A 17,547-nucleotide genomic window follows, 5' to 3' on the forward strand; every position below is an offset into this window, starting at 1 on the left:
ATTTTCTCAGCAACCTATCATGTCCTAAAAACCTTACTTCAAGAAAGACAAAGCAGTAATTTCAACAGATGCTGCTGGTTTTCATGATCACCCTGCTGAAAACCAGCATGGTTGGCTGGTCTTAGCTGGTTAAAACCCCTCTAAACCACCCAGCTAAACCAGCTATGACTGGACTGGTTAAACGGCTTAGCTGTTTTGTTTTTCTCCGTTTCAGCAGGGCCGACAGGAATAATGATATATTCACAATAAAAATGCATAACTTACCCACATTTGCAGGAATGTGGTCCACATGCTTGAAATTGTCAATGCACAGAGAAGATGCTAATGTGAATGTGCGCACAGATGAGAGTTCTAACATGCATGAGGAGGAAAGATTTCCATGGTAGTTAGTAGATAATTTTAATGCCATGTCAGCAGCTGAGGCGATTTTGGCATGGCAGCGTTGTACATTTCTACCAATTACATAGTAGAAATAAAACCAATCAAAATAAAATTGAAAAATACAATAAATTAAATTACGTAAGAATTAAAAATTCTAAAATGTTTTCAGAAAGGATCTCATTAAAAAAGTTGGAAAGACTTCCAGTGTTACAACTGCACTTCGTTATGACTATACTTGATATAGTAGTACTTCAAATCATGTGGTTTATGGGGAAAAGTGCGCTATTACTTTTCTAATAAAGAAACACGTTAAAACCTCTCAGAACACAGTAGAACCCACATAGCAACGCCCTGGCAACCACCTACAACACCTTACATTTTCTCCAGAAAATGTAACAATAAAAATTGTGCTAAAAATAAAAAAAAAAACAAGTGAAATTGGAATTCTTTATTATTTTTTAATTAATTAAACCACGGAAGACATTAAAACCACAAAAATTGATCAAAAACAATTACGAAAATAGAATACAATGAATTCTGAAATGTAACAGTTTTCTTGAGACTGAGACAACCAAAACAAGTTATTCCACTCAAATCTCATTGAACCCACTGACTGAATCAGTACAAACACTGTGAGGTTAGGTTAAAAAGAGAGTCAAGAGAATAAGCAGTGCTTAATTCCTCCTCTCTTTCACTCTTTTCTGTAGCTCGGAGCATTCTCTGTCAGAGAGCGGACTGGCACTCAACACGACTCCTCTGCCCGTCTGATCCACCTGCACGCTCATCATACAGCACATATCCACCAGCTCTCTTTGACAATGCAGTATCCCACTGTCCACCTCACCGCGTCTCACCGGGTCTTTCCGCAGGACTCGGGTCTCCGTTGCCGAGAAGCCAATGAGATTGGCCAGCATGGCATCAGACAGGTCCACGTCCAAGTACCCGGTTCCATCTGATATGGTGGCCTCCAGTTTCCACGTGCTGCCGCTAATGCGCAACTTTCCCACCAGTGTGACGATGAAAGCTTGTAGACGAAAAACCTGAACGCTGGCGGGTGGCCAACTGCCTGCCTGTAGTCTGCAGAGGTACATGGGAACAGGTGCGTCTCGTTTGCAACCAGAAGACTCTACGGTGTTTGTAGAGGAACTTGCACCAGATGTATCGTGAGTTTCATTTAAGTTTCTGCTTTGGTGAGTGTTGCTAAGAGGAGTTCTGGAGCGAAAACTTAGAGGGTTAAGTTCTTCCGTTTTGGGCTGGGTTGGTAACTTTGAGTCAGGTTGCTGGATTTCAGAGTGTTCCCGAGTACTTGGCAAGACTTCTGAATCTATCGGGCGCATCACACTGTCCAGCTCCTCCAACGGGATGTCATCAAAGTCCTCAGGAATGTAGTCCATCATATCATCAGCGGCATTTTGTGGAACATCATCAAAATTGTCTGGAATATTTCTGAAGTCATCATCTGGAATTTCATCCATATTATCCCAGTTGTCTTCCCTGGAAATGGGCATCACTTGAGGATGGGGTTGTGAATGATGGTGAGATGGTCTGGAGGAAGCTTCTGAAGTTAGGCTGTCATAGCCGCTGTCGGCTACCTGATGATCTCCCACAGCCTCTACGCTGGCCAGAAGCTCCCGGTCATCCGGTTCCTCACCTCGTGGATGGTTCTCCTCAGGCAAACCAAGTGTCCCACAAAGCACTCTTCCTTGAGAGTATATCTCCAAAAGCTGTTCCACCTCCCCACCCAACACCTTCACGTTCTCAGCTTTCAAGAGCAACACCCCTAGACGGACGACGATTGGCCCAACTAGCTGGAGCTTCGTGCCGGGAGGCAGGTTGGTACTCAGAGCCGGGATGGGCCTGTATTCCATACCCTCCAGACTCTGCACTCCATCCGTGAGCTGCAACATCAACATGCGAGTGGGCTTGGCCTCCCACGGCCTCTGCGTTTCCTGCGTAACAGCCGAGACTTGATCATTGGAGCAGTTGGTTCCTCGAATACGCTGCAGTTGAGTGTAGGCAGGCTGGCTGATGTCTAGTACGGAGTCCATCTGAACACAGTAACAGCTGTCCAGTTGTGTCTTCAGCGCCTCCGAAATTCTTTCGGGGAGAACTGGGTGGGCCAGATCTCGCAGGTCCGTCAGCAGCCATTGCTCCAAGACACGCTGGTTCAGCTGCGACTGAGGCAGGGATTCTCTATCCGCCTCCTCCTTTATCCAGTTCACACAAGCGTCCAGCCAGGCAGGAGGGACTTGGACGTGCCATTGAGAGTGCAGCCATGCCTGGGTAACCTGGACTTCACCCACGGACATCCTCTCACTGTCCCAAACACTAGAGCCTTATCTTTTAAACATGGGAAGAGGCAAATGTGTAGTAAAGAATTAGGATTTAAATAAAGACTTATTGCATATATTAAAACATTTTAATCCTAATGCTTCCACATCCAATTATGATTAAATAATAAACCTTATGTGTGTATATATATATATATATATTCTGAAAACATTTTTCTTTCATTTTTTAAAATAAAAAACAAATAACTTGCAACTTTCTATACTATACCATATAACACTACACTGTACTATAGTATATACATCCTTTTTATGATTAGTTAAAGTAGATACCTTACCAGAAAATGAGTAATTCCATCTTTATTCCTGTGCAGGCTGAATGGTGCCTAATTTTTGAGAGCGCCACTTTGTTCTAATGAGTGTGTTGCTATCATAATCTATACTACAGGTCGTCTTGTGGTTTCCTTACAGCGACTAATTTAGTTTTTGATACTTCATGGAATAACTTACAAAGAAACATCACAATTAAACTTACCTCATGTCAAAACACAACTGTACTTTCTGCAAGACCAGTCGTGCTAATCATGAACGCGGTCATAAAAGATTGGCGTTTCATTTGACCAATGATTGTCCGTGACGCTGCTGGAGTTTCGGTTATGCTGTGGTTTGAGCCAATCAGAGCGCGTTTCCTTTGTGGAGGGCGGTGCTTTCATTGGTCCGAGCTACATCGGCGGTAGAAAGATTTAGTGCGTCATTGTTGTTACGAAGGGGGAGTAAGACAGGAACAGGTCGGTAGGTACATTTCCTGATCATTATATTATTGTTATTAACACAGTAAACCAATATATTCCAGTGTAAAACATGTTCACAGTTCTAAATTATCGATATGCATTTTTGTGCACACGGTTAAGTTGCATTTTTTCTAGCTAGATAGCTAACCTCATCTCTGTTAGCTAAAGGAAGCTAGCAATCCTAATCAGTTATTTCATCTACTGTAATTTCCACAGTTTGGCATGTGTTGAAGAAAGCGTTTGCGTTGTATTTATTTGTTTTATTAATTTTTACCACCAAACGCAGTAACCACGAGTAATTCTATTGAAAAAATACTTTATGGTAGTTAGCTAGCTCGTTAGCTTCCTGAAACTATTGTTAATTAGCCCGTCAGGCAGCTGATTCCGTACAGGAAGATGGCGACTAATCAATTTATTTACAGTAATCCTGTGTCTCAAAGCACTGTAAGTTGCATGTCTAGACAACATCGTTAGGAATAATTTGGCGAATAGTTAGTGAGCATCACAGGCGCGTTCGAACGTTCATATGCCCTTGTAGTGCGCACAATGCTGTCTAGGTAGGCAGCCCAATACATTTTGATACACAACCCAAGTGTAGGTTTGTTTTTAATACGTTCTTGAGTTTCTTTCTAATTTTTGGTACGTTGTATTGCTTTTCAGTCCATATTTAAGTATTTTTTATTCCTGCAGAATAGCTACCAGAACATTTAGTTTCAGTTCTGCTTTGTTTTAAATACTTCTCTTAAAATACTGTGTTTTGCACTAGTCATACTCCTTGGACAAAAAGAGAACCGTTTATTCTGATGAGATCCCTAGAATGTTCATACAAACAATCTTGGAACTAGCATCCTATCAGGTCATATAACATTTTCTGTCATGCACTACTTGTGTTTTCCCCTAGGCATCCGTAAGGAAAGAGAGAGCTGTTCATCTCCGCTTGTTGTAGATAGATAATGGAGCCAGAAAACGACCCGCAGGAAGAGGAGACCTACAGCAACAAAGACAGTAATGGTAAGATCCTGTGAAAATGTATTTATTTATTTTTTTATAAAGCAGCATAAAATCAAAATGGAACCAATATATTGAATGTTGTTATTGTGCATTCTTTTTCCAAAGAAAAAAAAAATGTCAGTCATCATCCAATTTTCACCATCCACTTCCCAACTTCCCAAAATCCTGCTGTTTCTTGTGCAGTATCTTGTTTAACCTTTTAAATCCAGACACATGAAATAATAGTTAGAAAAATCTAATTTATGAAATGGAATAGTTTGTGTCTCCGCAAAACGGATATAAATCCGATCTTCAAATCCCGCGCTGTATGCAAATTTAACGGAGTTCACGTCAATGAAAGCAACATGTATGAGCTGCATTTTATTTATCATCAGCTAATTTCAAGATCAAAGACCGCAATAGGAGAAAGAGCGGCATCAGCACTGGTAAGATCATTTAGTCTCACTACTTTTAATGATGATTATTGTGTTTTGAGCGTCTGCGACTTAGTTTCAGTTTCATTTAAAGAGATACCAGAGATACTCGGCTACTCATCGGCAGCGCCATCATATCTGGTTATAACATATAGCCTATAACACGCTCTCACACATTTATTTTTAACATTTTGGGAGGAGTTAAATTTACATATGTGGTTTCAACAACCAGATGCATTTACAGTTATCCAGTTTCATCTGAAATGCGTCTCAAACCACCTCCTCTCGAAAGCACTTGAGGACATTTACACTTCGTCTTTTCACGATTGGATAGCTGTCTGATCAGAGAAAACACATGAAGTGACCAGGTGTAAATAGGCCCTTAATGGCCTTTTACTTGCTAAAAAAAAAAAAAGGCTAAACTATCAATCAGATAACAGAAGGTATGTAGTAGATGGTGTACCACAGGTTTTTCAGCAAATTTTTGATCATGTTGATTATTTAGAGGCCTTAGAAATTTGATAGCAAATATCATACAGTAGGCTAAAGTTAGCATGAAATGAAAATTCACCCTATTTTCTAAATGCATGTTATAGATATTATTATGAGCGGTTCATCCCGTGTATAGATTTAATTTTTAAAACATTGTTTTGACCTCGTAAATTAATCAAAGTGTCTTAACTGGATCTTCAACGAACTTCTCATTGATGACATATGCCAAATTCTCCAGTCATTTAGTCCACTTAAACGTGCCCCTGCAAACTTGCATTCATCTGCCTGCACCAGAAGTCTTCAACCCTGCTCCTGGAGGCCCACTGTTCTGCAGAGTTTCGCTCCAACCCTCATCAAACACACCTGAACCAGCTAATCGAGCTCTTCAGGATTGCTTGAAAATCACATACTGAATCAGGTTGGATATAAAGTTTACAGGGCAGCGGGCCTCCAGGAGCAAGGTTGAAGATCGTTGACCTGCACTATTGAGTGCCACAACCACATCTCAACATCCAATCAAAAACCGATGCATACCCCACATTTCCCCAACCTAAATTTTTCTTTATCGATAATGTTACACTCTAATGCAGTGTTTCCCAACCCTGCTCCTGGAGGCACACCAACTCTGAACTCAAACTCTTTCCAATCAAACACACCTGATACAACCCATTAGTAGAGACTCCAAGACTGGGCTGTGTTCCACTCCACTTTTAGACACACACTCATGAACTTCACTAAGCACTTCCCCTCGGGGGATTCTCGCTGCCATTTTGAAGTGTGTCCACTTGAACAAGGGAAGTTTGTATGGACAGACCCTTGTCCCCTCGATTTTGACAGAGGGAGCGAGTCTACTTCGGTGTACACTTCAAGCAGCTCTATATCTCACAATTCAACTTGATTGTGATGTCACAGTGCTTAACTGAAGTGCAAGATATATTAATTATTTTTGAATTAATAGTGTATAATATATTAATTGTTGAGATTTAATCACATAATAATCGTAGCTTATGTTCAAAGTTTATACTATTGATTTTTTTTTTTTTTTTTGGTCATTTTATTTTTCTCCAACAGCTCATAAACCTATAGGATTTTATATATTTTCTCCAACAGCTTATATGCATTTAGAATGGTGCATAAAACAAATTAGTAAAAGGGGTTTAAATAATAAATCAGCTCCACAGTGAATTCCAAGTGATAAGTGCGTTTCATTTAAACCTTATGCGTGAGTTCCGCCAGTAGTGGGCACTCATGCAATGTAAGCAATGACGCATATCCGACTCCATGAGACGGAGGAAAGTTAGCGAGTGAAGGGCATGAAAGTTTGGAGTGGAACAAAGATAAGGGAGACATCCAATGTGCAGTGTTGGTGTGCCTCCAGGAACAGGGTTGGGAAACACTGCTTTAATGTACGTCACAATACAGAAGAAAAGATCTGTCGCTAGTTCCGTTTCATTGCAACTTTTACATGATAAACATATGTGTTGCGAATTCCATTTCAGGTAAGCGTTCTGCTGAGGATACTGAGGAGGACAAGCCCCATAAGCGATCACGAAATTCTGACGACATGGTGGAGCTCAGAATTCTGCTACAGAGCAAAGTAAGTCCCTGAGTTTCCCGTGACTTCTGAGTTTCGTTTCTACTGCTGTACCTCAATGCCGATTGGCTCTTCCCTCCAGAATGCCGGAGCGGTGATCGGAAAGGGTGGGAAGAATATTAAAGCTCTGCGCACAGATGTGAGTACTCTTTTGTTTAGTTCGCACATTCTCACTCTTTCTGTGGTAGATGGAGCTCAGATGTCTGTAGAACTGGGTTATAATATGATAATGCTAATATGTATAAAAACCAACAAAACACTTTAAACTCATCATCCTTGTCCAAAGAAAATGATAGATTTTGTGGAACCAAGGCAGTTTGTGTTACAAAAGCAGTGCTGTGTAATAAATACCCCACATTCTACTGTACTCTTGAGTTAATTGAAGAGTATATTTGAATCTTTGTTGCTGGCTAAAATAGTATTTGGCCTAGTACATATTCTCATAATCTGTTCCTCTCCTGTTCTCCATTCTCCTCCAACATTATGAGAATTGAAAGTCACACTGAAAGTGTTTCCAATTAAAAAATGTATTCCTCTTCCACTCCCTCTCCCCTTTTCCTTGTTTTTTTGTTTTTGTTTTTATTTTTCTGTTCATTTTTGGCCAATTCCCATATTCCGGATCGACTCGTACCGCCCACCTGCGTTGCCGCCTGACCTCCTGACTCCCTGGTTGGCCACACCCATAATCGCGCCCTTCCTATTGGGCGGCTTACTTGATTGACATCCGTGTGCTTGATTGCTCTGGGTACTTGGCCCCGCCCCCTGCAGTACAATGCCACTGTGTCAGTCCCAGACAGCAGTGGGCCCGAGCGGTACGTGCCACTCAGATACTCCAACCTCCAAGTCATATCAGCTCTGTTACTGCCAATATCAGAACTGTTTTAACATCCTTAATGTACAAACTACTCCCTTTCTGCCATGAAACATGAGTATGATGCTGCCATGACGATCAATATGAATTTAAATGCTGTTGTGCTATGTTCAAATGCCTTTTCTGTCATGTAAGGGAAGCCCTTTCCCACCCTGTTTCCCTCTCCGACGTCAGAAACATTTTGTACCTTTGGGAAATGTACTTCCTCCACAGTTTTCATTTTAAAGGTTTCTTGCTAATACAAGGCTGAATTTAGTTATTTATGGTGAAGGGGCAGTGCAAAATACATTTTCTCCCTTTTGTCTGTTGTATTGTTTTACTGTGGTATCTGACTTTTGAACTTTGCTCCACTGCTTCCCCCCAACTCCCAACCCCCCTGTCTGTTTATCTATCATCTGTCTCTTTTCTCTACTGGATCTGGAACCTGCTTGATTTCATGTTCATCTCTGCCATTCTCTGTCTCCGCACTTTGTCACCCCTCTATCAGTTTCATACCTTGACCTTCCCTGTATCTTGACATTTCAGCAACGGGAAGGAGCTTCAGTTTGTTTTTCTTTGTTTTCCTGTGTTCTCCACTCCCCTTTGACCAAGGGGTGCATTACTCCATGACTCTCTTCGGGGTCTGTTCCCTCTCCTCACATTTAAATGCGCTAACAAAAGCACTGACGGTTTTCTTCAGGCTGTTCGTGTGTCTAATATCCACTCTCTTCTCTCTTCTCGTGGAATGCGATTCATTACTTTGACAGAATCCTAAGCATCAGTGCCGATATTCCCACGGTAGCTGAGATACTGCTGAAGATCATACCTACTCTAGAAGAGGTGAGTTTTTCACAATTCATATATGACATGGAAGTAGGGGTGGGTGATACACATTTATTTTCAAATTTATTTTAGTTTATTTTAGTTTAATTTATTTACATAGAAAATGGTTTGCTTCGGAATCACATTTTAAAAATATTTATAATTTTTTTTTTTTTTTTTTAAATTTCAGTATTGCAATTTGACTTTAAATAGTTTTATTTATTTCTATTTCATTTTTAAAGTAAAAATATTATATAATATTTATATATAATACACAAAAATTAAATATTCTTATTTATTTATCTTAGTGCAAAATTAGTGCGTTAACACGTTTTTTTTTTTTTTTTTTTTTTATATAAATAGTTTAACGTGTTTTTAATGGTATTAATCCAGCATGACAAATTTAGCAGATAATTTTAAAAATATTTATTATTATTATTATTATTTTTTAAATTTAAATAGTTTTATTTATTTTTATTTCATTTTTTAAGTAAAAATATTATCATATAATATAATATTTTTTATATATATATATATATATATATAAATATACAAAAAGTAAATAAATGTTCGTATTTATTTATCTTAGTGCAAAATTAGTGCGTTAACACGTTTTTTTTTAAATAGTTTAGTGTTTTTAATGGCATTAATCCAGCATCCATTTTTCCGTCATAATTTGGCTAGTGTTACATTATGATCACGCTCTTATGCACGCAAATGCTTTTAAACCATTCAAGCGCCACAAGATAAACGAGAACGCGCTGTCTGTGAATGTCTCGTGTGACACACACACGACTCGTGCACAGAAAGACACGCACCAGTATCGTTTCTTTCGTGCTTGAACAAACAATAACACACAGAATTATGCCAAAATTTCCGTTTTGTCTAGTATCCTCATAAGAGCAGTCTTAAATGAACTTAAAGAGTTGTAAGGAAATGAGATGCGTGTCAGACCCACGTCATGTTTGGCAGCGGCAGCTCTTAAAGTCACAGCAGCCTAATAAACCAGTTGCTGTGATGTCTGTCATTAATGCCAATCAAAGTACAAAGGTAACAGAGAAAATTGTAGCTTTAATAAGGATTAATCTATATTTAATTTATAATTTATGCAGTCAAGACTGTAAAGTGTTTGATAACTTTATTCAATTTCTGTATATGTCCTACCTGTTAGACAGGTAAATTGACATTTTATTATAATGGGTTTATGTGAGGATTGTTTTAAGTTCACTTAAATTAAAATTTATTTTTAAGCCTAATATTGAAATTGACAGATTTCATTTATACTGTAATGTTAAAGGTCTATAATTAATGTTAAAAAAAAAAATCGATTTCATTGAGACATCAGTACCAGTATTAGTTTCAGTGATACTGGCCTTCATTCATAAAAAGATGCCATTACACAAATATTTAAAATATACTGTCTTTAAATTGTTTCTACATTAATTTGTAGAGTAACTGTGAAATTATTACAATATTAAAATAAACTCAAATGTTTTTAATCGCGCTTAATTACAGCGATTTAAAAAAAAAAAAAAAAGTGATTCATTATTTTTTTAATTTTTTTTTTTACCAATTGACAGCACTAATTTATTTATTTATTAATTTTAACTTGACCAACTTATATTAAAATATTGTAATTTATGTCACCTACCCCTCGATGAGAAGCTGTACATTCCCTGAACCTGTTACTGTATATTTAAATGAACATCTGATTCTCGCCTCTGATTGAATGGAGCAGTATCAACATCATAAGGGCGTGGACTTTGACTGTGAGCTGAGGCTTCTTATCCATCAGAGTCTAGCTGGAAGCATCATTGGCGTGAAGGGTGCCAAGATTAAGGAACTTCGTGAAGTAAGACACTAAAATGAGAATTTTAACCATAGAATATGAATTTTATATTTGTGCTGATCAAAAACCTTCTGTTCTAGAGCACCCAGACCACCATCAAGCTCTTTCAGGAGTGCTGTCCTCAGTCCACTGACCGTGTGGTGCTAGTGGGGGGCAAAGCAGAGCGGGTGGTGCAGTGCATTAGGACCATGCTAGAGCTCATTGTGGAGGTCAGACTGACATATCATTTCCCAGGGCTGTTTGTCACTGTGTTGTTAGACATGTTTCTCATTAACTCTCTCTCTTTCCAGGCTCCCATTAAAGGTCGAGCTCAGCAGTACGACCCCAACTTTTACGACGAGACCTACGACTATGGCGGCTTCAGTAGTACGTATGAAGAGCGGGGCCGTAGGCCCATGGGAGGCTTCTCTTCGCGGGGGCGTGGCAGCGGAGGTGGCTTTGATCGAATGCCCCCCAGTGGAGGTCGTGGTGGCCACCACATGCAGAACAGGAGAGACTATGATGACATGAGCCCACGCAGGGGCCCCCCTCCATCCCAGAGAGGGGGGAGAGGAGGGGGTCGTCCCCCGCGAAACATGCCCATGGGACCCCCACACCACAGGAGAGGGTGAGCCATTCTGATATATATTTTTATTCCATTGAAATATAAAGACTGGAATACACTACATGCCTTTTGCCTTGATTTTTCCCCTTATTTGCAGTCTGGACAAGTCAACGCTAGTAGCTGAAAGTCAGAGCCAGTCTGCAGATTTTGGGCAGTCGGAGTTGACCGTCACAGAAAATCGTATAGTGTATGATGGCCACAGACTGTCGGAGAATATCACACGTCTTTGATATTTTTAGCTGATTTTAGAACACACATGCATTGAGGCGCATGTTTCTGCATGAGTTTATGTTTGGAGCAACTTTAAACTAGTTCAGTGTTTGAAGAACTTTGACTTTAAAGTCTGTTAGCGTGTAAAATGTATAGTTGTTTTGTGTATGATGCCCAGTTTTTCAATAACTGTTCAAATTAATAGTTGTGTAGTGTATTCCAGCCTTAACATAAATAGGGTCTAAAAAACTTTTAATTTTTTTTTTTTTTTTTTTTTTTTCCCAAGAATTTTAATTTTGGTTTATCGTTAAATATTGATTTGTCATTTTGTTGGTTAACAGTTTATGAATGCTGTGTTTCTAACTTTACAGTGATGACCAGTACTCCTACAGCTCCCAGCGTGGCCACATGGAAGAAAGGCGGCAGTAAGTTCTTCAGTTGGATCAGTGCTGTTCAAGTTTTCCCTTGTTATCAGCTATAATGCTTTCTTGTGTTGTGTAGGATGTTATAAGCAGTTAATCACTGTATGCCATATTTATCAATTTTCTTTTTTTCTCCAGTGGGGAAAGACGAGGGCGCAGTGATCGTTATGGAGGCAGCATGGTCAGTATTCAGTCTTATTGCAGTTTTATTATTTAGTTCAGTTTCAAGAAATGACTCAAACTACATTTTAAAAACCACAGTCCATGCCACTTAGTCACAATAAAATAAAAATGGATTGTTCTTTTTTTAAAATTATAAATTAATAAATATTGGAGAAGGCATTTCACTTTTATATACATCACAATATGAAAGAAAAGACGGTCACAAGAGGAAAAGTTTTCTTTAACAATAGCATCCAAAACAGCAGCTCAGCTGTGTTACCTGGTAACAGATGATGTTTGAGTAATTAGGTGCCTTGGAAAGAGAAGAGAGGGACATATTTTTTTTTGTAAGTTGCCTTCAAACATTTGTGTTTGGTTTTTTGATTCTCACCCTTCTGTTCTGTTCTCTCTTGCTTTACAGAATGATGGATATGGTAAGTTTTTCTTTAAATACATATTTGCTTTTCTGCATTCGAAAGATTGCTCATAATGAAATGGTTTTTTTTTTTTTTTTTTTTTTTTTTTTTCTCTTGAGGAAAATTTGTTTCACCTTTTTATGTCAACTTTTAGTCTCACTAAAGTCTTTGAAATGTTTTATAAATTATTTGACTAACTTACTTTGGCCGTGTACTGCCCACTTAGACAGGAAGATTATCTGACTGTGTGTGAAGCAACTAACCACAATTTTATTAGTTGTATGTTGTCTAGGGGTGGGTTTATCTAAAGTAGTTTTTAAAATATAAGGGGACATGATGATGGGAAAACATTACATGTAAGGGAAAATTATTTCAATGCTTTTCCTTTCTCTCACCAAAAAAAAGAAAAAAAGAATTGCATTCTCTTACTTTAAACTTTGCATTCACTGAAATATAGCTTTTCCTCCCACAACATATTATTTACATTACAAAACGAAAATGTTTTTGAGTGAATGCAAAAGTACTGAAACACAACTTTTCCATCCATCTCTCTAACTATCACCATGTCCTTTTAGGGGCTCTGTAGTTTTAATTATTTACTCAATTCAAGTAAAGCGGGGCACTTTTTTTGACATTCAAGACTATCAAAAGAGTGGCACAGTTTACATATCTTTACTGTACAGCGGTGGTTTTTGAGATTGTGGTGGAGGGGTGCTATTTACTATTAGTAAAAATAATAATTGTTAATATATGTAAAAATGTCTAATTCAATATAATAATTCAATATATAATTAAATAACAAAAATTTTATTAAACTGTTACTGTATATGCACTATTTAAGCTCGCTGTTCGGTTGTTTTAAGAATAGACCACCAATTTATCTGCCATCATTTTGCTGAATACAGTTACTGTAGGCTACAACAGATTTAAACATGGATAAATGGTTATCAACAGGGTCGCTGAAAAGGACAAATGCAGATGTTTCTTCATCTACAAGTAAGGATAAATCTTCAGCAATGCCTGACATCAAAAAGACAAAAAATAAAGCTAAACGAAGAAAATACAGTAGTGACTAGCCTGATCTCCGTTTGCAACTTCCTTCTTTTCAGCCCGAAATACAGTGCTTAGTAAATGCTAAACACCAACCTTTCAATTAGAATGGGTTAGTCACAAAGATTTTAGTTTATAAGGTCTAATTGTTATGTGCCAGAGTCTCTTGTGGCTCGTTCAGCCCTGTTCCACAGTTGAAGCTGTAATAATAGGATATTGGCGACAGATTTGGCAAATGCTCCAGGGCGTGTTTGTGTTTGCGCTCTGGAGACTGTCAAATGGTTGTATTTACAACATACTTTTGCAGTGTTGAGCAATGTAGCCAATCACAGGCATATCTGTACATTTCTGGAACACAAAGGCCAGTCAGATGTGTTTAAGTTAGTCCAAATCCACTCACCGCTTTTGTTTAATCTCATTTTATCAAACAAAGTGTAGACATGATGTAAAGAGATTTATTGTGCAGTGTAGACAGCTTCATCAATTAAACAGCCATGTACGTGCTGCAAATGTGGAATTCACTCTCAAATTTGCAGTGATTGTCAATGTGACCATAACAATGGGCAAGACAAAAGTCTGATACACATGCTTTAAAGGGTTAGTTCACCCAAAAATGAAAATTCTGTCATTAATTACTCACCCTCATGTCGTTCCACACCTGTAAGACCTTCGTTCATCTTCAGAACAGAAATTAAGATATTTTTGTGTTTACGTCCGAACGCCGACTCATTATTGGCCGACGCTGTACACTGAACAGCACGACGCATGTGTGAGCTGCTGACGCAGGAGCCGACCTATAATGAGACTGCGTTCTGACGTAAAAACACGGAAGTGCTGCACTGCATTCACTACGTCAGCAGCGTAGGAGACTGACAGGGAAGAGAAGAAATTGTTGAAAAAAGTCATTTTTTTTGTTTTGTTTTTGCACACAAAAAGTATTCTCGTCGCTTCATTACATTAAAGTTGAACCACTGCAGTCACGTGGACTATTTTAATGATGTATTTACTACCTTTCTGGACCTTGAAAGTAGTAATTAAATTGCTGTCTATGGAGGAGTTGGAGAGCTTTGGGATTTCATCAAAAATATCTTAATTTGTATTCTGAAGATGAACAAAGGTCTTGCGGGTTTGGAACGACATGAGGGTGAGTAATAAATGGCAGAATTTTCATTTTTCGGTGAACTAACCCTTTTAAGGCTAGAGCACCCGATTTGATTCTGGAACCGGGCCTGGGCTCGGTGTAACCCATTATCTGCATTTTCTGTTCATTGCCAGTTTGAGTAAATTCAGTAAATTATTCAGTAAATACAGTGTTAATCTCCGTTTGTAAGTCATCATTAACCAACACGACACCTAGTCGGGTCCGTTAAAATTCTTGCAGTGGGCCGCAGAAACTTGGTGTTTGGTTGTGTGGGCCGCGAGTTAAGAGGTTGGGAACCACTGCTGTTACAGTGAAGATTATTTACTTTTTCTTTTTGTGTTTCTCAAATCAGACAATAATTCATCTTGGGATTCCTCCTATCAGTCTGGTAAGTACACCATCCTGTTATAATAAGATAGGGACACACCAAACCAACGCCAAAGAACTAGCACTGATGAAAGCCGACTGTGGCGTCACCTCGGATTGGGGCAGAAGAGTTGCGCTTGAACACCGCGCAGATTACAGCCGACAATCAAATAGAACGTACGCTCTGTGCCTGCGTGAGGACATGACTCCCCCATACCAGCAGGTGGCAGTAGTCTGTATTCGAAAAAAACTGGAAGAGCTAGAACTGTGCATATACAAAGCAAGCAACGCTTGATTTAACCATTGTTTACACCAGTCTTGCTCATTACAGACTTACTCGTGTAGCTTTGATGTCCTGATTCCACAAAGCCATGTTATTATTAAAATAATTTACTGTTCAAATGAGATGAAATTACAAGAATAAGTGCCTGTAGTGTGTTCCCTCTTTACTCCGTCATTTGCTTTAGTCAGATTCGCCTTTTTTAAAAAAAATTTCTCGTGTGCTGATTCGCTAAGCTGAACCGCCAATCAAAGTGATCTCTCTCACTGACGAGCTCTGCTGACGATGTGACATGCAGAATCGGGCAAAAAAAACTGCCAGCGGTGTTCGACTAGAGCCAGCAGTGCAGAACACAATGAAAAAAAGGCCCGACATTGGCTGACCATCGGTTTGGTGTGTCCAGAGCTATAGAGGCCATATATATAATATATATTCAAATTCAAATAGACTTATTGGAATTCTCCAGTTGTACATCTCCCATTATGATACATTTCCCTCTCTTTATGCTCAGGTGGAAGAAGTAGTTACAGTGAAGGTCCTGTGATCACCACACAAGTGACTATTCCTAAAGATGTGAGTAAATCACTCCTGATGAGATACCATTTACACATGAAACACGTATTTAACTCCTCCTGCTGTGATTCTCAGCTGGCCGGATCGATCATCGGTAAAGGGGGTCAGAGGATCAAGCAGATTCGTCATGAGTCCGGAGCATCAATCAAAATCGACGAGCCCCTACAGGGTTCTGAGGACCGCATCATCACCATCACAGGAACCCAAGACCAGATCCAGAACGCTCAGTACCTGTTACAGAACAGGTATGTTACAGATTGAGTGATCACCTCACAGTGGACTAAAGCATTATGATGCTGACTGATCTTCTCTCCCACTCTCTCTGTTCACCAGCGCTCTACACCTCTTGGGACGCCAGAACTAACCAGCCCTTGTTTCTCAGGATATCCATCCAACCGCAGCTCAAGTCCTCGTCACCGCGTGATGTCCTGACACATGACGCGTCCTTGTCTGTCACCTTTATAGGAATCCCTCATAGAATCATACGAGCCTGAGCCCTCTGGTTGTCCTTGATTGTGGATTTTGTGGGATTGTTCTTTCTTTTGGTTGTTTTTATATTAATTTTATATGGGCCAACTATCACTTCACACAAATCTTGGATGAGCAGATAGCTGCTTTTCAACAGGACGTTGTTGTTGATTTTTTTTTTTTTTTTTTTTTTTTCCTTTTGGAGTGAATGTTTTATTAGTTAGGAAAATTTTCCACTATTCCAAAAGCTTGATCCAGAATGTACACATTCAACCCCCCCTTCTTTTTTTATTATTATTTTTTAAACACCTCCTGAGAGTTCTAAAACTGCATTTGATAGAGAATAAAATGTAAATATCCAGTGATACTATGGAAAATGATTACTATGGACATATGAATATATCCTTTACACTCTGTTTCATACGTGTGATGTTTTTCCTCAGCAAAAATACAGATATTTTCACCAGGTACTGAAGGCTTGCAGTACTTTTTTTTTTTTTTTTTTTTTTTTTATGTGTTTTCTCCTGTCTGTTGCTGGGTTTTTAAAATCTAGTGTTTTAAAAAAATTACTCTACCTCTGGAATTTTTTGTAGGTTTGCCATCCTAAAAGAAGGCTCATAATCATTGTATGCGGTTTTCTTTTTAAGAAGAAAAGAAAACATAAGTGGATTTGAAGTTTTAGACTATATTTGTGTCGGAGCAGGACGATAATTCTCACTCTCCCTGTCTTTTATTTTTCTTATCTTTATTTTTTTACTCAAATTTTCTCTGAAGTTCTTCAACCAGGCACATTTGTAGAGTTTGTCATTTGTCTGAAATAATAAAGGAATTGCCATTTTTTTCAGTGTGGTATGATTATTAAATTGTGTCAATACACTTAATGTCCCACCCCTTCTATAAAATGAAAAGATCATGTCTGGACAAACATTTAACAAAAATACCTACATGAAGTGAAGTCCTACTTTACAAATGTAGTTAAGTAAGGCCCTAAAAACAGGCTTAAATAGTTAAAACGAATTAGCAAAATATTATTTTGATTTTAGAATGACGTGGTCCATATTCACCTAATATGTAATTATAGTTATCTAGAACTTGTGTATTATTACATTTTCCTCAAGTGAACTACTGGAATCTCAATCATTAGAAGGGGGTTAAAGACTTGTGTAGGCCATATATAACTCAAAAACAATATTTGAATCTTTTTCAGTAAAATTTTGTCCTGTGTTCTTATTCCTTTAACATTCATGCAAGCAATGCAAGATATGAAGTTAAATGGTTGCCTCAAGAGATTTTTTTGCACTTTGGCCCACAGTAATCTTGATGGCTTCACACCTTCTTTGTGATAAAGAAGTTTAGATATTGTT

The 17,547-nt window shown here is 38.6% G+C and overlaps 2 protein-coding genes across 10 annotated transcripts; one reads left to right on the top strand and one right to left on the bottom strand.

Moving 5' to 3' along the window:
• Positions 1 to 814: 814 nt before the first annotated feature.
• Positions 815 to 3,351, bottom strand: rmi1 (RMI1, RecQ mediated genome instability 1, homolog (S. cerevisiae)). 2 transcript variants are annotated; one of them, XM_051902429.1, is made up of 2 exons: positions 3,205 to 3,351; positions 815 to 2,721 (listed from the first exon to the last, which is right to left on the bottom strand). In XM_051902429.1, exon 2 carries the CDS (start codon positions 2,688 to 2,690, stop codon positions 1,056 to 1,058), a length of 1,635 nt encoding a protein of 544 aa, XP_051758389.1. In that variant the 5' UTR covers positions 2,691 to 2,721; positions 3,205 to 3,351; the 3' UTR covers positions 815 to 1,055. The 2 variants fall into 2 exon arrangements, with proteins under 2 accessions (XP_051758389.1, XP_051758390.1); XM_051902430.1 differs by lacking the exon at positions 3,205 to 3,351 and adding an exon at positions 3,008 to 3,198.
• hnrnpk (heterogeneous nuclear ribonucleoprotein K) lies at positions 3,315 to 17,027 on the top strand. Of its 8 annotated transcripts, none has more exons than XM_051902431.1 (19): positions 3,315 to 3,461; positions 4,362 to 4,471; positions 4,846 to 4,896; positions 6,876 to 6,973; positions 7,053 to 7,109; positions 7,739 to 7,782; positions 8,588 to 8,660; positions 10,381 to 10,494; positions 10,572 to 10,700; positions 10,782 to 11,098; positions 11,193 to 11,282; positions 11,677 to 11,730; positions 11,866 to 11,908; positions 12,311 to 12,323; positions 13,260 to 13,301; positions 14,849 to 14,884; positions 15,654 to 15,715; positions 15,791 to 15,960; positions 16,049 to 17,027. In XM_051902431.1, the coding sequence occupies exons 2-19, from the start codon at positions 4,414 to 4,416 to the stop codon at positions 16,077 to 16,079; spliced, it is 1,482 nt and encodes a 493-aa protein (XP_051758391.1). In that variant the 5' UTR covers positions 3,315 to 3,461; positions 4,362 to 4,413; the 3' UTR covers positions 16,080 to 17,027. The 8 variants fall into 8 exon arrangements, with proteins under 8 accessions (XP_051758391.1, XP_051758393.1, XP_051758396.1 ...); XM_051902432.1 differs by having other exon boundaries at positions 3,324 to 3,457; XM_051902433.1 differs by lacking the exon at positions 13,260 to 13,301.
• The last annotated feature ends 520 nt before the right edge of the window (positions 17,028 to 17,547 follow it).

This window comes from Ctenopharyngodon idella, chromosome 8 (assembly GCF_019924925.1).
Source record: "Ctenopharyngodon idella isolate HZGC_01 chromosome 8, HZGC01, whole genome shotgun sequence".
NCBI lineage: Eukaryota > Metazoa > Chordata > Actinopteri > Cypriniformes > Xenocyprididae > Ctenopharyngodon > Ctenopharyngodon idella.

Coding starts and splice junctions, on each gene's coding strand:
- rmi1 (XM_051902429.1), bottom strand. CDS start 2,690: ATGTCCGTGGGTGAAGTCCAGGTTACCCAGGCATGGCTGCACTCTCAA.
- hnrnpk (XM_051902431.1), top strand. CDS start 4,414: ATGGAGCCAGAAAACGACCCGCAGGAAGAGGAGACCTACAGCAACAAA. Junction 11,283..11,676: donor GTCACAGAAAATCGTATAGT/GTATGATGGCCA, acceptor CTAACTTTACAG/TGATGACCAGTACTCCTACA. Junction 15,961..16,048: donor CAGTACCTGTTACAGAACAG/GTATGTTACAGA, acceptor TCTGTTCACCAG/CGCTCTACACCTCTTGGGAC.